We start from the raw sequence: 26,838 nt of genomic DNA, 5'->3' as shown, positions 1-26,838 counted from the left end.
TACTGATTTACTGTGGTGTTGTTATGGGATTTTTTTTTTAGATCCACCCGGTCCTCCATCAAACCCTAGGATTACAGACACTACAAAAACGACAGCATACTTCGCATGGGGTCGCCCTCATTATGATGGTGGTCTTGAAGTTGATGGGTACATCGTTGAATATAAAAAAGAGGGTCATGATGATTGGGAGACAGAGACACAGTACCCAGTTAAAACTACTGAATATATTATTGGTAAACTTCAAAAAGGAGGAAAATACCACTTCAGAGTTTGTGCTGTAAACTCTGAGGGAGTAGGTGAACCTGCAGAGGTTGAAAAAGTAACTGAACTGGTTGATCAGGAAACCGTACCAGACTTTGAGCTGGATGCTGAACTTAGGAAAACTCTTGTCGTTAGATGCCGTGCTTCCATCCGTCTATTTGTTCCCATCAAGGGCCGCCCTGTTCCTGAAGTCACTTGGAGCAAAGAAAATACCAACCTGAAAGCACGTGCACACATTGATACCACAGAGTCCTACACACTACTTGTTATTCCTGACTGCACTAGATACGATGCTGGGAAATATCATCTTTCTTTAGAGAACGTCGCTGGCAAGAAGACAGGCTTTATCAACGTGAGAGTTCTTGACACTCCTGGACCCCCAGTCAACCTAAAACCAAGAGAGATCACTAAAAACAGCATAACTCTCCAGTGGGAAATTCCCATTATTGATGGAGGGTCCAAGATTCATAACTACATCATTGAAAAGAGAGATGCCACGAAAAAGGCTTACACAGTCCTTAGCACCACATGGCAAAAGTGTTCCTTTAAATTTGAAGACCTTGTTGAGGGTGCTTATTACTACTTCCGTGTCTCTGCTGAAAATGACCTTGGTGTAGGTGAGCCCGCTGAAACAGCTGAGCCTATAAGGGTGTCACAGGCCCCCTCTCCACCGGATAACTTGTATGTTACTGATATGACCGCTGACAGTGCTAGCCTTGCATGGACCAAGCCTCTTCATGATGGCGGCAGCTTGATTACTGGATATGTAATTGAGGCTCAAAAGAAAGACACTGATCAATGGGTCCACATAACCACCATCAAAGCTCTTGATTATACTGTGACCGATCTTGTTGAGGGTGCTGAATACACCTTCCGCGTAATGGCTGTCAATGCATCAGGCAGGAGTGATCCTCGCGAGAGCCGACCAGCTCTGATTAAAGAGCAAACATCTGCTCCATCTTTTGACCTGAGAGGAGTCTACCAGAAAACTGTAATTGCCAAAGCAGGGGATCGTGTTAAGGTGGAGATTCCCGTGTTGGGAAAACCCAGGCCAGTTGTCTCATGGAAGAAGGGAGACATAGTGCTCAAAGAAACCCAAAGAATCAACATTGAAACCACAGCAACATCAACCATCCTTAACATCAGTGAGATCAAAAGAACTGATCAAGGCCAGTATTCAATGACTGGGAAGAATATGCTTGGAACATTGACAGAAACTATCACAGTCCTGGTCCACGATATTCCAGGTCCACCCACTGGTCCTGTCAAGCTGGATGAGGTCTCATGTGATTATGTCATCATGTCCTGGGAACCCCCTGAGAATGATGGCGGTGTTCCTATCAATAATTACATTGTTGAAATGCGGGAGACTACAGGCACCTCATGGGTGGAGTTGGCAGCTACTGTTATTCGCACCACATTCAAAGCAGCACGACTTAATACTGGAACCCAGTATCAGTTCCGCATCAAGGCTCAGAACAGATATGGCATTGGACCATGTCTTCTCTCTGAACCAGTGTTGGCTGCTTATCCATTTGATGTGCCCAGCCAGCCCGGTATTCCTGTGGTCACATCATTCAACAAGGATTCAATGACTGTTAGTTGGAACGAGCCATCCTCTGATGGGGGCAGTCCTATTCTTGGCTATCACATTGATAGAAAAGAGAAAAACAGCATTCTGTGGCAGAGGATCAACAAAGCTCTTGTTGTTGGAAACATATTTAAATCAACAGGCCTTGTTGATGGCATTGCATATGAATATCGTGTTATTGCTGAAAACATGGCTGGTCTGAGCAAACCTAGCAAGGCCTGTGAACCTATGTATGCTTTGGACCCAGTTGATCCACCAGGCAGACCTGTGGCATTAAATATTACTAGACATGAGGTGACATTATCTTGGACCAAACCAGAAGGTGATGGAGGATTTTCCATCACAGGATACACAGTGGAGAGGAAAGAGTTGCCTAATGGCCGCTGGCTCAAAGCAAATTTCAACAACATTCTGGAAACCATGTTTACAGTCAGTGGTTTGACTGAAGATGCAACATATGAATTCCGTGTGTTTGCTCGAAACTCAGCTGGTGCTATCAGTGCTCCTTCTCAACCATCAGAAGCCATTACATGCAGAGATGACATTGAAGAGCCCAGGCTTGATGTTGATGCATCATACAGCAGTAATGTTGTTGTAATGGCAGGAGAGCCATTTAGACTTGAAGCCAATGTCACTGGCAGACCAATTCCTTCTTTAGTATGGACAAAGGAAGGAAAAGAGCTGGAGGACACAGCCAAAATAGAGATAAAGACATCTGACTTCCACACAACTCTAATCAACAAAGATTCCCTAAGAAGAGATGGTGGTGCTTTTACCCTGACTGCAAGCAATCCTGGTGGTTTTGCTAAGTTCACTTTCAATGTGAAAGTACTAGACAGACCTGGACCTCCAGATTCCCTTACAGTTACAGATATTGCTGCAGAGAAATGTGTGCTTAACTGGCTGCATCCAACACATGATGGCGGTGCTAAGATTGAGTATTTTATCATACAGAGGCGTGAGACCAGCAGGTTGGCTTGGACTAATGTCGCAACAGATCTTCAAGCAAACAGGTTTAAGGTCACAAAGCTTCTTAAAGGTAATGAGTACATTTTCAGAGTCATGGCTGTCAACAAGTATGGTGTAGGTGAACCCCTTGAAACAGAACCTGTTAATTGTGTCAACCCATACGGCCCCAGTGACCCACCAACACAGCCTGAGGTCACAACTATTACCAAAGACTCCATGGTTGTCTGCTGGGAGCGTCCTGAACATGACGGAGGCAGTCGAATTAATACCTATGTAATTGAAAGAAGGGATAAGACAGGCCTACGCTGGGTCAAATGTAACAAGAGGACTGTAACTGACTTACGATTCAAAGTCTCCGGTCTCACACCAGGTCATGAATATGAATTTAGAGTTTTTGCTGAAAATAATGCTGGCCTCAGCCAGCCTAGCCCTTCCAGTCCATTCTACAAAGCTGTTGATACCATCTTCCAGCCTGGGCCTCCCGGAAACCCACGAGTACTAGACACCTCAAAGTCTTCCATTACAGTCGCCTGGAATAAACCTGTGTATGATGGTGGTTCTGAAATTACTGGTTATATCGTGGAGACCTGCCTGCCTGAGGAGGATGAATGGACAATCCACACTCCCAAGAAGGGATGGACAGCCACATCCTTTACTATCACTAATCTGAAAGAAAACCAGGACTATAAAATTAATATCTGTGCTACAAATAGTGAAGGAGTAGGAGAGCCTGCTGCTGTTCCTGGGGTCCCTAAGGCAGAAGACAGATTAATTCCTCCTGAAATTGAACTTGGAGCAGAGCTACGTAAAGTAGTTTCCATAAGAGCATGTAGCACACTCAGACTTTTTGTCCCTATTAAGGGAAGACCAGCCCCTGAAGTTAAATGGTCAAGAGAGCATGGTGAATCCCTAGATAAGGCAAATATTGAAATCACCCCATCATTCACAACCCTTCAGATAGAAAACGTTGACAGGTTTGATGGGGGTAAATACTTGGTGACAGTGGAGAACGCCTCTGGAAGTAAAACAGCATTTGTCAATGTAAGAGTACTAGACACTCCTGGACCACCTCAAAATCTCATTGTTAAGGAAGTTACAAGAGACTCCGTTTCCCTCGTCTGGGATGCACCAATCATTGATGGAGGCTCTAGAATCCGCAGCTACATTGTGGAAAAGCGGGAGTCTCATAGGAAAGCCTACTCGACTGTATGTGCCAGCTGTCATAAGTCTAGTTGGAAAGTGGGAGACCTGGAAGAAGGAAAATTGTATTTCTTCAGAATACTGGCTGAAAATGAGTTTGGTATTGGTCTACCAGTTGAAACTCTAGAACCAATTAAGGCATCAGAAAAGCCTTTACCACCAGGCAAAGTATCTCTCCGTGAAGTTACTGGAACCAGTATCACACTGACTTGGGAAAAACCAGATCATGATGGTGGTAGCAGAATAACAGGCTATAATGTTGAGATGCAAACTAAAGGAAGTGAGAAATGGACCCAAGTGATGGTAGTAAAAACCAATGAGGCTCAGGTGACTGGACTTACACATGGAGAGGAGTACATGTTCAGAATATCAGCTTTCAACGAAAAGGGCGTTAGTGATCCCCGACCTCTCAATGTGCCCGTGGTGGCTAAAGATCTAGTTATCCCACCAGCCTTTAAACTGCTTTTTAGCACTTTTAGTGCGCTCGCAGGAGATGACCTGAAGATAGATGTACCTTATGTAGCCTGTCCTAAGGCTACAATAACTTGGCTTAAGGATGGTGTGATTCTCAAAGAAACAACACGAGTTAATACTGAAGCCACAGACAAAAACCTTCTTCTCATCATTAAAGATGCTTGTAGAGATGATGTTGGTATGTATACCATAAAACTAAACAACACCGCTGGGGAGGCTGCAACAGATATAAGTGTTGTCGTCTTAGATAAGCCCGGTCCTCCAATTGGTCCGATCAAGCTGGATGAGGTCACATCAGACAGTGTAGTCTTGTCTTGGAATCCACCACAATATGATGGGGGTTGCTCAATAAATAATTATATTGTAGAGAAGAGAGACACATCAACAACAAACTGGCAAATTGTGTCTGCTACAGTAGCTAGAACAACTATCAAGGCAGCTCGTCTGAAGACTGGTTCAGAGTATCAGTTTAGAATTGCTGCAGAAAATAGATATGGAAAGTCATCATTCCTCCTTTCTGAAAGCATTGTTGCACAGTATCCGTTTGAAATACCCAGTGCACCGCATTCTGTTGTTGTCCAGTCAGCCACCAAGGAGACCATGACTGTTGTCTGGGAGAAACCCAGCAAAGACGGTGGAAGCAAAATACTGGGATACCACTTGGAACTTAAAGAGCGAAACAGCATTCTCTGGGTGAAACAGAACAAGCAGCTAATCCCAGACACAAGATTTAAAGTGGTTGGTCTTGAAGAAGGCATTGAATATGAGTTTAGAGTATATGCTGAGAATATTGTTGGCCTTAGCAAACCTAGTAAGGTGAGCGAGATGCAAGTGGCCAGGGATCCTTGTGACAGACCTGGAAAACCAGAGGCTGTCATTGTAACTAGAAACCAAGTGACACTGAGATGGACCAAACCTGAATTTGATGGAGGCATCAAAATCACTGGTTATGTTGTTGAGAAAAAGGAGGCAAATGGTCGTTGGATGAAGGCCAGTTTTGCAAACGTAATTGAGACTGAATTTGTTGTCACAGGACTTACTGAGGATCAGACCTATGAGTTCCGCGTTATTGCTAAAAATGCAGCCGGTGTCTTTAGCCAGCCATCAGATTCTACTGGATCCATCACTGCCAAGGATGAGATTGAACCACCCAAAATTGACTTGGAAGCAAAGTACTCCCAGGTTGTGGTTGTAAATGCTGGAGAGACATTTAAACTTGAAGCTGCTATTTATGGTAAACCTGTACCAAATGTACATTGGCTGAAAGAGGGCAGTGAGATTGCAGAAGCAGCTCGTTTAGAAATCCGCAATACAAATTTTTCAGCTTGTTTAATTGTTAAGGAAGCTATTCGTGTTGATAGCGGTCAGTACACATTGCTTGTGAAGAATGTTGGTGGAGAAAAAACTATTACCATTATGGTCAAGGTCTTGGATAGGCCAGGTCCTCCTGAGGGCCCTATTTCTATCTATGGTGTCACCAATGAGAAATGCTCAATTTCTTGGAAACCTCCCTTGCATGATGGGGGTAGTGATGTCTCCCATTACATTGTTGAGAGAAGGGAAACCAGCAGACTGGTATGGACTGTAGTTGAACAAAAAGTTCAGACTCTAAATCTAAAAATCACCAAACTTCTTCCTGGTAATGAATACGTCTTCAGAGTTATTCCTGTCAATAAGTACGGTGTTGGTGAGCCTTTGGAATCTGAGGCAATGATTGCAAAAAATCCATTTGTCACACCAAGCCCACCAACTGAGGTAGATGTTTCTTCAATTACTAAGGACTCAATGGTTGTTACCTGGGAGAGGCCAAGTAATGATGGTGGCAGTTCCATTCAGGGGTATGTAATTGAGAAACGTGATAAGGATGGTGTTAGATGGACTAGATGCAACAAGCGAAATGTGACCGAATTACGGTTTAGAGTAACAGGACTCATAGAAAACCATAGCTATGAATTCAGAGTAGCTGCTGAGAATGCTGCTGGAGTTGGCACACCTAGCTCACCAACAATCTACTATAAAGCACTGGATCCTGTCTTTAAACCAGGGCCACCCAACAACCCTAAGGTAGTAGATACCTCTAGGTCAACTGTGTCTCTTACATGGGGCAAGCCCATATATGATGGTGGAAGCGAGATTAAGGCTTATATTGTTGAAGCATACAATGTAGCAGCTGATGAGTGGTTTATTTGTACTCCTCCCACTGGAATAACAGAGACAAGATTTACAGTGAAAAAGCTTCTGGAGAAACATGAATATCAGTTCCGGGTTTGTGCAATCAACAAAATTGGTGTTGGAGAACATGCTGACGTGCCGGGTAAAATCCTACTTGAAGAGAAACTTGAGGCTCCTGATCTTGAATTAGATGCTGAAATGAGAAAAATGATCAACATCAGATCAGCTTGCACTCTGAGATTGTTTGTTCCTGTGAGAGGACGGCCTGCTCCTGAGTTGAAATGGGGCAAGGTTGATGGGGAGATTAAAGAGACAGCCCAAATTGACAACACGGGAAGCTATGCCTCTCTGACCATTGAAAATGTTGACCGATTTGATAGTGGCAAGTACACACTGACTGCAGAAAATGCTAGTGGAGTCAAGTCAGTGTTCATCAGTGTCAGAGTCTTGGACTCTCCTAGTCCACCAACTAACCTAACTGTTAAAGAGATTACTAGGAACTCTGTCACACTCTCATGGGAGCCTCCACTTCTGGATGGTGGCTCAAAGATTAAGCATTACATTGTTGAGAAGCGTGAAAGCACAAGGAAAGTTTACACTACTATCACAACGTGTAACAAGATGTCATGGAAAGTTGAGCCTCTTCCAGAGGGTGGAATCTTCTTCTTTAGAGTCTTAGCTGAGAATGAATATGGTGTTGGTCTCCAAGCTAAAACTATGGATCCAATCAAAATATCTGAGAAGCCTCAACCACCTGGTAAGGTTAGTGTTCTTGATGTGACTCGCAGCACAGTTACTCTAAAGTGGGAGAAATCTGAATATGACGGTGGTAGTAGAATCAGCCATTATGACATTGAAATGGCTCCCAAAGATAGTGAGGACTGGACTGTGTGTGCCAGTGTGAAAGGCCTGGAGACAGTAGTAAGCAACCTTCTGAAGGGAGAGGAATATCAGTTCAGAGTTGTTGCTGTAAATGAAAAAGGTAAAAGTGACCCACGACAACTGGCTCATACAGTTGTAGCAAAGGACCTTATCATAGAGCCCTCTGTAAGACCTAAATCAAGTTCCTACAGCGTTCAGGTGGGGAATGATCTCAAGATAGAGGTTCCATTTGCTGGTCATCCAAAACCAACTATCACTTGGACCAAGGATGGAGTAGCACTTAAGCAGACTACCAGAGTAAATGTAAGTGACTCAGCACATCATACTACTCTAACCATTAAGGATGCCACCAGAGATGATGGTGGTATGTACAGTATCAATATTACCAATGCCTTGGGTTCCAAGGATGCCACGATTGAGGTTATCACCCTTGACAAACCTGGACCACCAACAGGTCCGGTCAAGATTGAGGATATCAGTGCCGAGAGTGTCACTCTTAATTGGGAACCCCCTACCTACACAGGTGGCTGTCCAGTGTCCAACTATATTGTGGAAAAAAGAGATACAACTACAACTAATTGGGTTGTTGTTTCTGCCACTGTGGCTAGAACAACTTTAAAGGTAGCAAATCTAAAGACAGGTGCTGAATACCAGTTTAGAATTTTTGCTGAAAACAGATATGGAAAGAGTTATGCAATTGATTCCGAGCCTGTTTTAGCACAGTATCCCTTCCAGGAGCCTGGGCCACCAGGAACACCATATGTTTCTTCATACACTAGAGATTATATGGTGGTTGAGTGGCATAAACCACCATCTGATGGAGGCAGTGCTATTTTGGGCTATCATTTGGAGAGGAAAGAGAAGAATAGTATCTTGTGGACAAAGATCAACAAAATGCTCATTCAAGATTGTAAATTCAAGTCTACCCCTCTTGAGGAAGGCATCGAGTATGAGTACAGAGTATATGCTGAGAATATAGTTGGCATTGGCAAGTGCAGCAAAGTTTCTGAGGTTTATGTAGCTCGTGATCCATGTGATCCTCCTGGCCGTCCTCAAGCTGTTATTGTAACCCGACATTCAGTGAAGCTCAGATGGACACCCCCACAGTATGATGGTGGAAGCCTTGTAACTGGCTATGCAGTAGAGAAGCGAGACCTTCCAGAGGGAAAATGGATGAAGGCAAGCTTTGCAAACATTATTGAAAATGAATTCATAGTTACTGGCCTGACAGAGGGCAGTAAATATGACTTTAGAGTGATTGCAAGGAATGCCGCTGGTGCTGTTAGCAAGCCCTCTGAGACGACAGGATCCATAACAGCTAAGGATGAAGTTGAGCCACCAAAGTGTGAGACTGATTCTAAGTACAATCAAACTATTGTCATCAATGCTGGAGAGACTTTCACTCTGGAGGCTAGTGTGGAAGGAAAACCCATTCCAACAGCTCAGTGGTTCAAGGGAAGTGTTGAAGTTGAAAACTCTGCAAGAGCTGAAATAAAGAACTCCGATTTTAACGCATTACTTGTAGTAAAGGATGCTATTAGAGTGGATGGTGGACAGTACACGTTGGTTCTAACAAATGTTGCTGGAACTCAGACAGTTCCGTTCACTGTGAAGGTACTGGATAGACCAGGCCCATCAGAGGGTCCCCTCACAGTCAGTAATGTTACTGAGGAGAAATGCTCACTATCATGGCTGCCACCCAGGCATGACGGAGGAGCCAGCATTTCTCACTATGTCATTCAAAAGCGAGAAACTAGTCGCTTGGCATGGACTGTGGTCTCTAGTGATTGTGGAGCTACAATGTTCAAGGTAACAAAACTACTGAAAGGCAATGAGTACATCTTTAGAGTCATGGCTGTCAACAAGTACGGGGTAGGTGAGCCTCTGGAATCAGAGCCAGTTGTCATGAGAAATCCATTTGTTCCTCCTGGTGCACCTTGTGAACTAGAGATCACTAACATTACAAGGGATTCAATGACTGTCTGTTGGAACCGTCCAGAGTCTACAGGAGGAAGTGAAATTGTTGGTTATATTATTGAAAAGAGAGACAGAGCTGGAGTAAGGTGGACCAAGTGCAACAAACGCAGAGTGACAGACTTGCGTTTTAGAGTAACAGGACTCACTGAGGACCATGAATATGAGTTCAAGGTATCTGCTGAGAATGCAGCTGGAGTGGGCCAGTCAAGTCCACCTACACCCTACCTTAAAGCCTGTGACCCTACTTTCGAACCAGGCATTCCCACCAATGCCCATGTTGTTGACACAACAAAAGACTCCATCAGCTTAGCTTGGCACAGACCTATATATGATGGTGGTTGTGAAATCCAAGGATATGCCGTTGAAATTACCAAGGCAGAGGAGGAGGAGTGGACTATATGCACACCACCTACAGGAGTACATGCTACTAAATTTACCATCAAAAGTTTGATAGAGCACCAAGAATACAAAGTGCGTGTCTGTGCGATAAATAAAATTGGTGTTGGTGAGCCCACAGAAATTCAAGGAGTCGTTATCCCTGTGGATAAAATCGATCCTCCAGAAATGATTTTAGATTCAGAGCTCAGGAAGGGAATAGTTGTTCGCGCTGGAGGCTCAATGAGAATCTGCATTCCTTTTAAGGGTCGTCCCTCTCCTGAAATAAGTTGGGCCAAAGAGGATGGGGAACTGCCAAGTAAAGTACAGATTGAGACCGGTGACGATTACACACAGCTCTCCATTGACATTTGCGATAAATATGATGCTGGAAAATACATCCTTAATGTAGAAAACAGTGCTGGAAGCAAATCAGCTTTTGTTTCTGTCAAAGTTTTGGACACACCAGGGGCTCCATTAAATCTAATTGTAAAAGACATAAAGAGGGAGAGTGTCACTTTGACCTGGGAACCCCCAATTATTGATGGTGGTGCAAGAATAAAGAATTACTTGGTTGAAAAGCGTGAGTCAACCAGAAAAGTGTACTCAAATGTGGACAATAAATGTACAAAGACAAGTTATCGTATCACAGGCCTAACTGAAGGAACAATTTATTACTTTAGAGTCTTAGCAGAGAATGAATTTGGTGTTGGACAGGCAATTGAAACAACAGAACCTGTTAAAGCATCTGAGCCACCTTTATCAGTGGGAAAAGTTAATTTGACTGAAGTCACAAAAACCTCAGCCTCACTCTCCTGGGAAAAGCCAGTCCATGATGGAGGCAGCAGGATCATTGGATACTACATTGAGATGATGCCTGTAGGCTCAGAAGAATGGGTTGTGGCTGCCACAACCAAAACTTGTGAGGGAACGGTCACAGGCCTCAGTGCAGGACATGAGTACCTTTTTAGAGTATCAGCATTCAATGACAAGGGCAAGAGTGACCCCCGGCCTCTGGCTGCACCAGTAACTGCTAAGGATGTTACCGCTGAGCCCAGATTCAAAATGAGATTCAATACTTACAGTTTGCAACAAGGCGAGGATCTGAAAATTGAGATCTCAGTGCTTGGACGCCCCATTCCAAAGGTTGAATGGAAGAAGGAAGGGCAAACTCTAAAGGAGACAACCAGAATAAATGTGTCAAACACACCATCATCTACTAAGTTGGTCATCAAAGATGCTAATAGAGAGGATGCTGGGAAATATGCTGTTACAGCCACCAGTAGCATTGGAACAGCTACAGAGGAGATTACTGTTATAATTCTTGACAAACCAGGACCTCCTACAGGCCCAATAAAGATAGAGGAAGTCAGCTCTAATTTTGTAATGCTGTCTTGGGAACCCCCAGTCTATACTGGAGGCTGTCAGATCAACAACTACATTGTAGAGAAGAGAGACACCACTACTACAGCGTGGCAGATTGTGTCTGCTACAATTGCCAGGACAACTATCAAAGTCACAAATTTAAAGACTGGAACTGAATATCAATTTAGAGTCTCTGCCGAGAATAGATATGGAAAGAGTTCAGCTATTGTCTCTCCCGCTGTAGTTGCCAAATATCCATTCAGTGAGCCTGCTGCCCCTGGAAAACCAGATATTACACATGCAACTAAGGATAGTATGGTCGTTGAATGGAAACCACCCACCAGTGATGGGGGTAGCCCAATTTTAGGGTATCACCTGGAGAGAAAAGAGAAGAACAGCCTTTTATGGGCTAAACTTAACAAGCTTCTAATACCAGATACACGATTTAAAACTACAGAATTGGAAGAAGGTATAGAGTATGAATTTAGAGTTTATGCTGAAAACATTGCTGGTCTCAGCCCAGCTAGCAAGGTCTCAGACAGCACAGTAGCCAGGGACCCATGTGACCCACCAGGCACGCCTGAGGCAATTGAAATCACCAGAAATCGTGTCACACTTCAGTGGACCAGACCCCAGTATGATGGAGGCAGTGCAATCACTGGGTATTTAATTGAGAGAAGGAAGCACCCAGATATGCGCTGGATGAAGGCAAGCTTCACCAACATTATTGACACCCAGTACACTCTGACTGGTCTTACAGAAGACTGTATTTATGAATTTAGAGTCATTGCAAGGAATGCTGCCGGAATTTCTAGTTCCCCATCTGAAAGCACAGGGGAAATAACAGCCAAAGATGAAATAGAGGCTCCAGATGCCACAATGGATTCCAAATTCAAAGATCTGACTGTTGTCCATGCCAGTGAGACATTTATCATTGATGCCGACTACACTGGTAAGCCTCTACCTGAGGTCACATGGTTAAAGGAAGGGAAGGAAATTGATAAGACCACTCCCAGAATGGAAATCAAGACCACACTTACCCGCACTATCCTGACAGTTAAAGACTGCATAAGAGTTGATGGGGGGCACTTTGTTCTTAAGCTTGTTAATGTAGGTGGCGTCAAAATGATCCCAGTCAACGTAAAGGTTTTGGACAGACCTGGCCCTCCAGATGGACCATTGGAGGTCAAAGGAGTGACAGCTGAAAAATGTTATCTGCACTGGAACCATCCCTTACATGATGGTGGAGCTAGCATTTCTCACTATATTATTGAAAAGAGAGAGACAAGTCGTTTGTCATGGACCATGGTTGAGCCGAAGATTCAGGCGATCAGCTACAAAATAACAAAACTGCTACCTGGAAATGAATACATCTTCAGAGTTACTGCTGTGAATAAATATGGAGTTGGCGAACCTTTAGAATCTGAGCCTGTGGTTGCTCGTAATCCATTCACCACTCCCAGTGCGCCCTCTACTCCTGAACCCAGTGCTATTACAAGGGATTCCATTGTGCTTACTTGGGAGCGGCCAGAGAACAATGGGGGAGCTGAGATTGAAGGATATGTACTTGAAAAACGTGATAAGGATGGGATCAGATGGACCAAGTGTAACAAGAAGAGACTGACTGACTTAAGATTTAGGTGCACTGGTCTTACAGAGGGTCATTCCTATGAATTCAGGGTCTCAGCTGAAAATGCTGCTGGTGTTGGAAAGCCTAGTGCACCAACAGAATATATCAAAGCATGCGATGCCATTTATCCACCAGGACCTCCAAATAACCCCAAGGTCACTGACCATTCTAGCACTACAGTCTCCCTTTCGTGGTCTAGACCCATCTATGATGGTGGAGCACAGGTTACAGGTTATGTAGTTGAAATGAAGGAGGCATTAGACGATGAATGGATTGTTTGCACACCTCCTACTGGTGTGCAAGACACTCACTACACTGTAAAGAAATTGAAGGAAAATGGAGAATATAATTTCCGCATATGCGCAATAAACTGTGAGGGAGTAGGCGATCATGTGGACCTGCCAGGGTCTGTGATTGCTGCTGAGAAGCTACAGGCCCCTGAAATTGAATTAGATGCTGATCTGAGAAAGATGGTCAATGTCCGTGCCAGCGCAACCCTGCGCCTCTTTGTGACTATCAGAGGAAAGCCTGAGCCTGAAGTCAAATGGTCAAAGGCTGATGGCACTCTAAATGAGCGTGCCCAAATTGAAGTCACAAGTTCTTATACAATGCTTGTGATTGAGAATGTTGACAGGTTTGACACTGGCAAATATGTGCTAACGCTTGAGAACCTTAGTGGCTCTAAGTCAGCCTTTATCAATGTTAGAGTCCTGGACTCTCCCAGCGCCCCAACAAACCTACAGGTTAAGGATGTAAAGAGACATTCTGTCTCTCTTTCCTGGGAGCCTCCTCTTATTGATGGTGGTGCTAAGATATCTCACTATATTGTGGAGAAGAGAGAGCAGAAGCGAATGGCTTTCACCAGTGTTAGCACCAACTGTGTTCGGAACTCTTACATTATTTCTGACCTGCAGGAGGGAGGTAGATACTTCTTCCGTGTGTTGGCTGTTAATGAACTGGGAGTTGGGCTGCCAGCTACCACAGATCAAGTCAAGGTTTCAGAAGCACCTTTACCCCCTGGAAAAATTGCTGTGGTTGATGTAACTCGCCATACTGTCACACTTTCATGGGAGAAACCTGATAATGATGGAGGCAGCAAAATCACAAGCTATATTGTTGAAATGCAGCCCAAAGGAGATGAAAAATGGACAGTGTGCAGTGAAGCCAAAGCACTAGAAGCTACAATTGATGGACTCTCTACTGGAGAGGAATATTCCTTCAGAGTAATTGCTGTGAATGACAAGGGTAGAAGTGATCCCAAGCCTTTGGCTGCCCCTGTGGTGGTTAAAGACATAACAATGGAGCCAACCATCAATTTGCTTTTCCATACATACAGTGTGAAAGCAGGAGATGATTTAAAGATTGATGTTCCTTTGAAAGGCAGACCTCAGCCTGAGGTGTCCTGGAAGAAAGATGGCCATGTGCTCAAGCAGACTACTAGGGTAAATGTTCTCAATTCAAAGACCTCATCCAAGATCATCATCAAAGATTCCACCAAAGAGGATACTGGAAAATATGAGATCACTCTGACTAATTCAATCGGTACAAAAACAGCTGAAATTTCAGTAATAATTTTGGATAAGCCTGGCCCCCCCAGTAACATTAGGGTAGATGAAGTGAGTGCTGACTTCATCTCTCTGTCCTGGGATGCTCCAACCTATGATGGTGGCTGCCAGATTAATAACTATGTTGTGGAGAAGAGAGACACTACCTCAACAACATGGCAAATTGTCTCAGCTACAGTAGCCAGGACATCAATTAAAGTTTCCCGTCTCAATCAGGGCACAGAGTACCAGTTCCGCATTGCAGCTGAGAACCGTTATGGCAAGAGTCACGCAATTGATTCTGCTCCTGTTGTTGCACAATATCCATTTGAGCCTCCTGGTCCTCCAACCAATCTTCATGTGGCCCATGCCACCAAGACTGGCATGCTTGTGGTATGGGGCAGACCAGCCAGTGATGGTGGAAGCCCTGTCATTGGTTATCATATTGAATGCAAAGACCAAAGCAGCATTTTGTGGGCCAAAGTCAATAGAGGTCTGCTGACTGAAAACCAATTTAAGATGACTGGCACTGAGGAAGGTCTGTTTTATCAGTATAGAGTATATGCTGAGAATATTGCTGGTATTGGTCCATGTACTAAACCTAGTGAACCAGTTGCAGCCAGGGACCCATGTGAATCACCACATAACCTTAAAGTCACAAATATTACCAGGAACTCGGTTTCTCTGTTCTGGGATCCACCTGAATATGACGGTGGAGTGAAAATTGTTGGATACATTGTAGAGCGCAAAGAGCTTCCCAATGGTCGCTGGCTTAAGTGTAACTTCGCCAATCTACAGGAGACTTACTTTGATGTCACAGGTCTTACAGAAGATTCACAGTATGATTTCCATGTTATTGCAAAGAATTCCGCAGATATGCTGAGTGCGCCTTCAGAATGCACTGGTCCTGTCACCATCAAAGATGATGTAGAGGCCCCAGCCATTGACTTGGCGGATAAATTCAGGCAGTTAGTTGTCATTAAGGCTGGAGAAATAATCAGAATTGATGCTGAAATTACAGGACGTCCAATCCCAGTGGTCTCATGGTCCAAGGATGGAAAAGACATTGAGGCCAAGGCCAGGTGTGAAGTAAGCTCCACCAACTTCACAACCACTCTGATTGTCAGGGATGCTATCAGGAGGGACTCTGGACAGTATGTTTTGACTTTGCACAATGTAGCTGGAACCAGATCTGTAGCTGTCAACTGTAAGGTTCTGGATAGGCCTGGACCAGCTTCTGGACCTTTGGCAGTTTCAAATGTTACAGCAGAGAAATGCACCATAACATGGGGTCCACCTCAGGAGAATGGTGGAGCTGAAATAATGCACTATATTGTGGAGAAACGTGAGACAAGTCGCCTTGCTTGGACCCTTGTTTATGGTGACATGAAGGCAACTACCTGCAAGGTTACCAAGCTGCTCAAAGGAAATGAGTACATTCTCAGGGTCAGAGGAGTTAACAAATATGGAGATGGTGAGGCCCTAGAGAGTGAGCCAGTTAGAGCTATAGATCCGTTTACTGTACCTGCAGCCCCCACTAATGTCCAGGTCACCTCAGTTACTAGTGAGGCCATGACAATCTGTTGGGAAAGACCAGTTTCTGATGGTGGCAGCAGTATCTCTGGCTATGTAATTGAAAAGCGTGAGAAGACTGGCCTCCGCTGGTGCCGTGTCAACAAGAAACCTGTCTACGACCTCAGAGTCAAAGCCTCCAACCTTCGTGAAGGAAGTGAATATGAGTACAGGGTGTTTGCAGAAAATGCCGCAGGACTTAGTGCTCCAAGCACTCCATGCCCGCTCACCAAGGCTGAAGACCCACAATTTCTGCCCTCACCTCCAGCTAAGCCCAAGCTCATCGACTCAACAAAGACAACAATTACATTGGCATGGAATAAGCCGCTATTTGATGGTGGAGCACCTGTGACTGGTTACAGAGTGGAATACAGAAAGTCATTAGATGATGAATGGTTCATTGGAGTTCAGAACACCAAAAATACAGAGTTTACAGTTGTAGGGCTGACTCCTGGGGCTGAATATGTATTTGTTGTTAGATCCATCAACAAAATTGGAGCAAGTGAGCCTAGTCCGGAGTCAGATAAACAGACTGCTAAAGAAAAAGAAGAAGAGCCAGTCTTTGAAATAAGTAATGAGATGAGGAAGACTCTTGTTGTGAAAGATGGAAGCTCATTTACCATGACAGTACCCTTCAGAGGCAAGCCCATTCCTGCTGTTACCTGGACAAAGCCTGATGTTGACCTTAGAGTACGTGCTGTTATCGACACCACAGACACCTTCACCTCAATTACTTTGGAGAAGGCAACACGTGATGACTCTGGAAAATACACTGTTACCTTGTCTAGCATTGCTGGAACCTCCTCACTTACACTCAACGTTAGAGTGCTTGACTCACCTGGACCTCCAGCATTTGTGGGAGTCAAAGAAGTGACTAAAACATCTGCTGTTGTGACTTGGGACACCCCAGAGAATGAAGGAGGAGGTCCAGTTAAGAACTATCTTGTTGATTTCCGAGAGGCAAGCAAGAAAGGCTGGACTAGGTTGACTGACACATGCCACAGGCTGACATACAAGGTGTCAAACCTAAAGGAGGGAGAAGTTTACTACTTTAGAGTGACAGGGGAGAATGACTATGGTGTTGGTGTTTCTGCTGAGACCAAAGAGGGAACCAAGATTACAGGTATTTACATTTACACAGATACATTCTAAGTTATATTTGTATAGTTATACAAATGAAAAAAAAAAAACAGATTTGTCAATGAAGCATATATTGTCATCTTTTTCCAGAAAAGCCAAGCCCCCCACCAAAGCTTGGAGTAACTGATGTCTCTAAGGAGAGCGTGTCATTGGCGTGGGCTAAACCTGAACATGATGGAGGCAGCAGAATTACTGGATATCTGGTTGAAGCACTGGAAAAGGGTCAGGAGAAGTGGGTTAAATGTGGTGTAACCAAGTTTACCCACTTTACAGTGTCTGGCCTAAGGGAGAAATCAGAGTACTTCTTCAGAGTCAAAGCTGAGAACCATGCCGGATTTAGCGATGTTAAGGAAATGTTCACCCCTGTCATGGTCAAAGATCAGCTTGGTACGTTTGAAATTATGAACATTTTTCAAGTCACTATTTCAACCAAGAAAAAATTTTGTTTTTTTTTGGTTGACTTGTCTTCTATTGACAATTGGGTCAAAAACCTAATGATGTGATAAAACTTTGATCTTTGTGTTTCTGTAGAATCTCCCGAAGTCATTATGAAGGACTTCCCCCACAACACAGTGTACGTCCGAGCTGGCTCCACTCTCAAGTGTGAAATTCCTCTGACTGGCCAACCCCTGCCCAAAGTCACTCTTTCCAAGGATAATGTAGTGCTCAAGTCAACAATGAGGTTCAACTCTGAAGTCACTCCTGACAGCATCAAAATCATCCTGCGTGAAAGCGTTGCAGGAGACACAGGACGCTATGATATAACTGCCTCCAACTCGAGTGGAACCACCAAGTCCTTTGTCAATATTGTGGTTCTAGATCGCCCTAGTGTCCCACTTGGACCTGTGGAACTGTTTGATGTCACAGAAGACAGTGTAGGCCTCAGGTGGCTCCCACCAGCATATGATGGTGGTAGCCCAATCACAAACTATATCATCCAGAAGAGAGAAACAACTACAGCAAACTGGATTGATGTGTCTTCTGCTGTGGCCCGTTGCACTATAAAGATTCTGAAACTTACCACTGGCCTGGAGTACCAGTTCAGAATCAGGGCTGAAAACAAATATGGAATAAGCGAACATATTGACTCTCCAGTAGTCACAGTGAACCTTCCATACAGTAAGGGTTTTATTTATTTTCCATTTTCTAATGTGTGACTTTAAATCTCCGTTTTGATAATAAAATATAAAAACTTTTAACACTGCTGTTTATCTTTCAGCTGTTCCAGATGTGCCATCAACTCCCGAGATTACTGCGGTAACCAGGGAGAGCATTGCATTAGCCTGGAAGGAGCCCAAGTCAGATGGAGGAAGCCATGTGTTTGGTTACCATCTCCAGATGAAAGATAGAAACAGCATCATGTGGCAGAGAGTTAACAAAACTGTAATCCGTGCCACACATTATAAGGTCACTAATGTTAATGCTGGACTCATTTATGAGTTTAAGGTGGCAGCAGAAAATGCGGCTGGTCTTAGTGCTTTCAGCAAGTCTTCAGATGCTGTGCTGGCAATAGATGCCTGTGGTGAGTAGTACTAAAGAAGTAATTGCAAAGGTTTACAGAAATCAAATCTTTTCAACTTCTTGAAAAAACCCATGTTAATTTAATTCCTGTTTATTTCTGTAGAACCACCGATTAACCTCAGAATCAGTGACATCACCAAAACCACTATCAGCCTTGCCTGGGAGAAGCCCAACTATGATGGTGGATCCCCTATTACTGCTTACATGATTGAGAAAAGAGAGGGTGTTAGTCCGAAGTGGTTCAAAGCTCACCTCACCAATATCACAGACACACATTTCACTGTGACTGGACTTACCCAGAATGAAACGTACGAGTTCAGGGTGATGGCCAAAAATGCTGTTGGTTCAGTCAGCAACCCATCTATGACAGCTGGACCAGTTACCTGTGTGGACACCTATGGTATGAATATCTTTTGTATTTGAATTTATGTAAATTATTTCAGAGAGATCCCAAATAATCTGCTGCCTTTTTGTTTTACACAATTTTGTTTTTACCCCTTGTATGTTGAGGCATATCTGTTTCACACATTGACATTGTGCTCCTGTTATTTGGGATACCTATATGTATGAGAAATTAAAAATAAAATTGTGTTTGTTTTCATCAGGTGCCCCAGAGATTGAAATTCCACAGGAGTACCTTAACGAGGTCAAATACAAGGCTGGCTCAGACGTACAACTCAAATTTAATATCACAGCTAAACCTGCCCCCACAATTGAGTGGTTTAAAGATGGCAGAGAGCTAAAACCTTCTGCTCAGCTATCTTTCAAACACCTGTTTGAATCAACCAGTATATTCTTGAGGGACACCACTCGTCTAAACTCAGGGACCTATGAGGTCAAGGTGAAGAACTCCCTGGGATCTGCATGCGCCATTGTTAGGCTGCTTATTCAAGGTATTTAGATAATAATCTAAAATATTTTAATTTGGACATAAACAAGATGATATATACATAATTTGAATATATTTATTCCATCAGACAAGCCAGGACCCCCTGCTGGAGAAATTCAATTCAAGAAGGTTATGGCTGACAACATCACCATCATGTGGTCCCCGCCTGCGGATGAGGGAGGTGCCATGGTTACGCACTATATTGTAGAGAAAAGAGAAACCAGCAGAGTCATGTGGTCTATTGTGTCTGAGAAACTCGTTGACTGCATAGTGAATGTACCCAGACTCATCAAGGGCAACGAGTACATCTTTAGAGTTCGTGGAGTCAACAAATATGGCATTGGAGACCCACTGGAGTCTGAGCCCATTATTGCAAAGAATCCGTTCGGTAACAAAAAACACAAAGCAGTGTTACTAGTTCAATACAGTAGAATAGACTAAACAGACTTATCCGAACTGTATATTTTAATATTCTACAGTTCCCCCAAGTGAACCATCCAAGCCCAAGGTCACTATGATCACCAAGTCCACAATGACGGTGATTTGGGAAAGACCTGCACTTGATGGAGGCAGTGATATTGATGGCTATTACCTTGAGAAAAGGGAGAAGAAGAGTCTTCAGTGGTTCAAGGTTGGTTTATCTTTCATATTTATTGGCTTCTTGCTTGTTGATTGCCAAACAAATCGTGGACATTCTATTCAGTTCAAAAATGGTTTATCAATGGTTAAATACAAATATCACTTGTTTTGCTCTAGGTGGTGAAGGGAACAATCAGAGACACCAGACAGAAAGTCAGTAACCTAACTGAAAACAATGAGTACCAGTTCAGAGTTTGTGCTGTAAACAAAGCCGGTGCCGGAAACTACTCTGAGGCCTCTGACCTCTACAAGGCCTATGACCCCATTGGTAAGCCACAACATTTCAATTTGCTTCAAAATTGTAGTGTTTATATTTAAAATGGGTTTGTAAGTAGCTACTAAAAATGTTTGCTTTTTTTTGTTTTGTTTTTTTTACTTCAGATCTTCCTGGTGAACCCTTAAAGTTGCGTGTAGTTGACTCAACTAAGACCTCCATCACTCTTGGATGGGAGAAGCCTGTCTATGATGGTGGCAGTGAAATCACACACTATTTACTAGAACAGATGAATACAGAAGAGAAAGAATGGATCATCACAAACCCAGAGGTTAAGGCTTGCGAGTATGTGGTATCCCACCTCAAACCTAGCACCTACTATTATTTCAGGGTTTCTGCCGTGAACTGCAAGGGTAAAGGGGAGGACATCAAGATGTACCAGCCTGTGCAAGCCAAAGACATATTAGGTTTGGATTTTATTTGTGATCAAAACATCTTACATCAAATATGTAAAAAACTCATTATAGATAAAAATAACCAAATGTTATTATCTTCCTTATTTTGGTTTATAATTGCATTTTTTTTGCTTTAATACTAATCGTTTTTGTTTTTTTTGTGTTCAACAGAGGAGGCTGATTTGGACTTAGATGTTCCCATGACAACACAATACACAGCTAGAGCTGGCCGTGATGTGGAAGTGTTTATTCCATTGAAGGGACGCCCAGCTCCAAATGTGACCTGGCGACGTAGTGATCGTAACATGGCGGGTGATAACCGCTATACCATCACTAGCACTGAGAGATCTACCACATTGCTCATTCCCAAGGTCACTCGTGATGACTGTGGAAAGTACGTGTTAGAGATAGAGAATGGTGTAGGTGAACCCAAAGTAATTACAGTTTCCCTGAGGGTTCTAGATAGTCCATCCTCCTGCCAGAAGCTTATAATCAAGAATGTAACAAGGGGTAAGCTGACTCTCAGCTGGGAGGCTCCTCTTGTTGATGGTGGCTCTCCCGTCACAAATTATATCGTTGAGAAGAAAGCCTCGACCATGAAGGCCTACCAGGTGATCAGCTCAGAATGCCTTAACACATCTTACAAAGTTACTGGCCTGGAAGAGGACATTGCCTACTTTTTCCGTGTGTCAGCTGAAAATGAGTTTGGTATGGGTGACCCTTGTGAGTCCAGTGAAGCTGTCAGAGCGACAGAGACTCCTGCAGCTGTTAAAAACCTTGTAATGTTGGACTCTACAAAGGTCTCCGTTACCTTGCAGTGGACCCGACCTGACCATGATGGAGGCAGCCATATCACAGAGTATATCATTGAAAAGAGAAGCCAGGATGAAGTAAACTGGAGTTTAGGTGCCACATGCAAACGCTGCACTTGTGAAGTGACTGGACTCAGGGAGAATGCTATAATGGATTTCAGAGTATTTGCCAAGAATGAAAAAGGAAGAAGTGACTTCTCTCAGATTGGTCCAATCATAGTGATGGACTTTATCATCCCCCCAGAAGCTAATCTTAGTGATTATCCTAATGGAGAGCTGGCTGTCCGTGTTGGTCAAAACATCCATATTGAGCTACCCTTCAAGGGCAAACCAAGGCCTGCAATCAGCTGGCTAAAGGATAACCTACCACTAAAGGAGAGTGATAAGATTCGCTTTAGGACCACTGACAACAAGACCTCAGTCACAGTCAGGGGAGCCAAGAAGGAGAATGCTGGACAGTACACCTTAGTTTTGGACAACAGAGTCATCAAAAACTACTTTGACATCAAAGTCATTACTCTGGGACCCCCCACAGCTCCTGTTGGTCCCATTCGCTTTGATGAGATAAAGGCTCAGAGTATCATAATTTCCTGGGATGAGCCAAAGGAGGATGGAGGTGGTGAGATTACATGCTACAGTGTGGAGAAGCGTGAAACTTCTCATGCTAACTGGAAAATGGTCTGCTCAAGTGTTGTTAGGACCACCTTCAAGATCCCTAACCTTGTCAAGGGAACGCAGTACCAGTTCAGAGTCCGTGCAGAGAACAAATATGGAGTCAGCGAGCCTCTCTGCTCTTCAGATGTTATTGCCCAGCACCAGTATAAACCTCCAGGTCCGCCAGGAAAGCCAGTTGCCTTCAATGTCACCAGTGATGGCATGACAATCAAGTGGGATGCCCCAGGCTTTGATGGAGGTTCCCCTATCTTGGGTTATCATGTTGAAAAGAAGGATAGGAACAGCCTCTTGTGGCAGAAGGTGAATTCCACTATTATTTCCAATAAAGAGTACAGGATTATCGGTCTCCTGGAAGGTCTGGAGTACTCTTTTAGAGTTTATGCCGAGAACAATGCTGGACTCAGCCCTGTCAGTGAGCAGAGCAAACACGCTCTGGCTATATCCCCTGTTGGTAAGTTTACAAATGGCTATATATCCAAATGTTTTGCCAGTAGGCTGTGAATGTTGCTCTATTAGAAAAAACATATTTAATCAAAGATGCTCTATTCTTGTCCAGATCCACCTGGCACTCCTGTCTGCATTGACACAACCAGAGATTCAGTCACCTTGCAATGGGAAATCCCCAAGAGAGACGGTGGAAGCAAAATTGTTGCTTACAATGTAGAGAGGCGCCAAGGAAGGGGAAAATGGCTGAGATGCAACTTCATTGATATAAGTGAGACACAGTTCACTGTGACCGGTCTGTCTCCTGGAGACAGATTTGAGTTCAGAGTAATTGCAAGGAATGCCGTTGGCACAGTCAGTCCTCCATCTAACTCCTCTGGATACATCATGACCAAAGATGAAAGCAGTATGTTTATATATATATATATATATATTTTTTTTTTTTAGAAAAATGAACACTTGAAACTGTTTGTCACAAATAATCTGACTTTAATTCATCTCTTGATTTTTTTGCTATCAGTTGCTCCTGAAATTGAGTGGTCCCCAGACCAGGTGGTCACTCTGAGGGCCGGGGAAAATGTTAAGCTTAGCTGTACCATCACTGGGCGCCCAGTTCCCCTGGTTGTGTGGTACAAGGATGGAAAAGAGATTGATAAGAGAACAATGATCGACATTGAAATCACCACTGGAATTGGTACCAGCAGTCTGTTTATCCGTGATGCAGACAGGAACCACCGTGGAATTTATACAGTTGAAGCCAAAAACAGCTCTGGTACAAGGAAAGCAGATGTTAACGTCAGAGTTCAAGGTTGGTAAATTAGTACTTATATTTTACCATAAAACTGGTATAAGAGGCCATTAAATTACATTTAAAAGAGAGTCTGTTACCCTTTGATGCTGACCTATGATCTGCTGTATTTGCACAGATACTCCTGGACCTGTTGAGGGTCCCATACGCTTCACCGGCATCACAGCTGAAAAGTGCACTGTATGGTGGAACCCACCAGAAAATGACGGCTGTGCTGCGATCTCCCACTACGTAGTGGAGAAAAGAGAAACATCCCGACTTTCCTGGGCCTTGGTTACATCTAAATGTGAAGCTTGTTCATACAACGTTACCAACCTCATCAAGGGCAATGAGTACCAGTTCAGAATCTCTGCAGTCAATAAATTTGGTGTTGGGAAACAACTGGATTCTGACCCAGTCATTGCACGCATGCAATACAGTAAGTTATGTTACATCAAATATATTCTAAACTGCCTGCAGGGTACAAAGAAGGATTTTGCAACACACTTTTTTTTTTTTCTCCTCTACTCCTCAGCTGTACCGGATGCACCTGGTACACCAGATGCAACTCATGTGACTGGAAGCAGCATCACTTTGTGCTGGGCCAGGCCAAGATCAGATGGAGGAAATGAGATCAAGCATTACATTCTAGAAAGACGTGAGAAAAAGAGCCTTCGCTGGGTTAGAGTCTCCTCCAAGAGGCCTATAACTGAGCTTAGACATCGTGTCACTAACCTGACTGAGGGCAATGAGTACGAATTCCGCGTAATGGCAGAAAATGGGGCTGGTATTGGACCAACCAGCAGCACCTCCAGGCTCTTCAAATGCAGAGAGCCAACGAGTGCTCCTAGTGCTCCCAGTGTGATCAAGGTAGGACCTTGCATTAACACTTTATTAATATCACGGAGCACAGACAAAGATGGTGCTCATTAACGTTTAGGTTTAAAATTATTATGATGCCAATTAGTTGAATATGGAGACCATTATTATTTATAAAGAATAAAAAGTTTTTTAAAGAAATATTAAGAAAAAGTGCTAAAACAAATGACTCACACGAAAATATACAGAAACAGAAAAAAAGCATTTTCTTTCTTTCCTAACAGGTCATTGACTCCACCAAGTCCTCTGTCACCCTAGAATGGATGAAACCAGTCTTTGATGGTGGCTTGGAAATTATTGGCTACAATATTGACATGTGTAAGGCCAGTCTGGAGGAGTGGCACAGAGTCAACAGTCAGATTTGTATTCACAACAGGTACACTGCAAAGGGCCTGGTACCTGGAGAGCTTTACAAATTCAGAGTCAGCGCTGTAAATGGATCGGGAGAGGGTGAAGCTTCAGTTATGCCACACCCTGTTCAGGCTCTTGATAGGCTTACGTCTCCCGAAATTGAGATTGATGCAAACTTCAAGCAAACTCATATTGTAAAGAACGGAGGAACAGTCACCCTCAGTATCGCTTTCAGAGGAAAGCCTGCTCCCCTTGCCACCTGGTCACGAGCAGACGGTGAGCTCCCTGTCATGGCTGATGTGGTCACCACTGACAACTCCTCTACCTTGACTATAGAAGGTTGCACAAGGTATGAGGCAGGAAAATACACTCTGTCCCTGGAGAACAACAGTGGGCGCAAGTCTATCACATTCACGGTTAAAGTCTTAGACACACCAGGACCTCCAGGAGCAATCTCATTCAAAGATGTTACTCGTGGTGCTTTGACAATGATGTGGGATGCTCCATCCAATGATGGTGGATCCCGAATCCACCACTACATTGTGGACAAGCGTGAGGCAAGCCGCCTTGCTTGGCAGGAGGTTAGCAGCAAGAGCTCTCGCCAAATGATAAGGATAACTGGTCTAGATATTGGTGTGCCATATTTGTTTAGAGTGACTGCTGTCAACCAATATGGCCAAGGAGAACCTAAAGAGATGACTGAGCCCATTGTTGCTACTGAAGAGCCTGCACCACCCAAAAGATTAGATGTTGTTGACACCACTAACTCCACAGCTTCCCTGGTGTGGCTTAAACCGGAGCATGATGGAGGAAGCCGCATCCGAGGTTACATTGTTGAATTCAGAGCTAAGGGCACTGACCGTTGGGTTGTTTATGGAGAGAGTAAGTTACAGAAGATGCTGATTGAAGGTCTGATTGAAAACACTGAGTATGACTTCAGGGTGAAAGCCAAGAATGATGCTGGAATCAGTGAGCCCCAGGGTACCTTCAGCTCTGTGGTCATTAAGGAACCTCTCATCGAACCAACTGCTGATCTAAGCAGTATCACTAACCAGCTCATTACCTGTAAGATTTCCAACACTTTCACAATTGATATTCCCATCAGCGGCAGACCTGCACCCAAGGTCACATGGAAGCTGGAGGAAATGAAGCTAAAAGAAACTGACAGAGTCTTGATCAGGACCACAAAGGAGAGAACCACACTGATTGTGAGGGACAGCAAGAGAAGTGACAGTGGGAAGTATTATCTGATCCTAGAGAACGCTGCTGGTGTGATGACTTTCACAGTGACTGTAGTGATCGTAGGCAGGCCGAGTCCCCCCACTGGCCCTGTAGAGGTTTCTGGAATCTCCTCAGAGTCCTGCACACTGTCGTGGTCTGAGCCTGCTGATGATGGTGGGACTGAAATAACCAACTACATTGTTGAAAAACGTGAGTCTGGCCACGCTTCATGGCAGGTGGTAAACTCCAGTGTGCAGAGAACCACAATCAAAGTAACTCATTTGACCAAATACATGGAGTACACATTCAGGGTCAGTGCTGAGAATAAGTTCGGAGTCAGCAAGTCTATCGAGTCTGCGGCTGTTGTGATCGAACATCCATTTAGTAAGTTTATTTTTAGCAAAGCATTTTAAAACTAATTTGATGTGGATGAAGTTGGAAATCATTTCATCTCCTTTTCATTTGCAGTTCCTCCAAGTCCTCCAACTCGTCCCGATGTGGTGTCTGTTTCGGCCAATGCTATTGCCATTAAGTGGGATGTGCCATATTCTGATGGTGGCAGCCAGGTGACCGGATACTGGATTGAGAAGAAAGAGAGGAACACAATCCTGTGGGTTAGGGAAAACAAACTGCCCTGTCTGGAGTGCCATTACAAGGTATCCAACCTGATAGAGGGTCTGGAGTATCAGTTCAGGGTCTACGCCATGAACATCGCTGGACTCAGCAAAGCCAGTGAAGCTTCCAGACCAGTGGTGGCACTCAATCCTGTTGGTAAGGAGAATGTTTATGTCCCATATAG

At 43.9% G+C, this 26,838-nt stretch overlaps 1 protein-coding gene across 1 annotated transcript in view; it reads left to right on the top strand.

Moving 5' to 3' along the window:
- ttn (titin) overlaps nucleotides 1–26,838 on the top strand; it is a 206,646-nt gene that overhangs the window by 160,342 nt on the left and 19,466 nt on the right. Inside the window, exons 216-232 of the mRNA XM_015391676.1 lie at nucleotides 42–17,135; nucleotides 17,243–17,539; nucleotides 17,684–18,271; nucleotides 18,372–18,674; nucleotides 18,777–19,073; nucleotides 19,279–19,566; nucleotides 19,651–19,950; nucleotides 20,042–20,193; nucleotides 20,319–20,469; nucleotides 20,583–20,882; nucleotides 21,042–22,808; nucleotides 22,914–23,207; nucleotides 23,322–23,609; nucleotides 23,728–24,027; nucleotides 24,124–24,458; nucleotides 24,692–26,423; nucleotides 26,508–26,810. Of these exons, the coding sequence (XP_015247162.1) occupies nucleotides 42–17,135; nucleotides 17,243–17,539; nucleotides 17,684–18,271; nucleotides 18,372–18,674; nucleotides 18,777–19,073; nucleotides 19,279–19,566; nucleotides 19,651–19,950; nucleotides 20,042–20,193; nucleotides 20,319–20,469; nucleotides 20,583–20,882; nucleotides 21,042–22,808; nucleotides 22,914–23,207; nucleotides 23,322–23,609; nucleotides 23,728–24,027; nucleotides 24,124–24,458; nucleotides 24,692–26,423; nucleotides 26,508–26,810 (24,789 nt within the window). The remainder of the gene's footprint in view (nucleotides 1–41; nucleotides 17,136–17,242; nucleotides 17,540–17,683; nucleotides 18,272–18,371; nucleotides 18,675–18,776; nucleotides 19,074–19,278; nucleotides 19,567–19,650; nucleotides 19,951–20,041; nucleotides 20,194–20,318; nucleotides 20,470–20,582; nucleotides 20,883–21,041; nucleotides 22,809–22,913; nucleotides 23,208–23,321; nucleotides 23,610–23,727; nucleotides 24,028–24,123; nucleotides 24,459–24,691; nucleotides 26,424–26,507; nucleotides 26,811–26,838) is intronic.

This window comes from Cyprinodon variegatus, unplaced genomic scaffold (genome assembly GCF_000732505.1).
Source record: "Cyprinodon variegatus isolate N-32 unplaced genomic scaffold, C_variegatus-1.0 Scaffold555, whole genome shotgun sequence".
NCBI lineage: Eukaryota > Metazoa > Chordata > Actinopteri > Cyprinodontiformes > Cyprinodontidae > Cyprinodon > Cyprinodon variegatus.
This window is presented reverse-complemented; position numbering and strand designations above follow the sequence as displayed.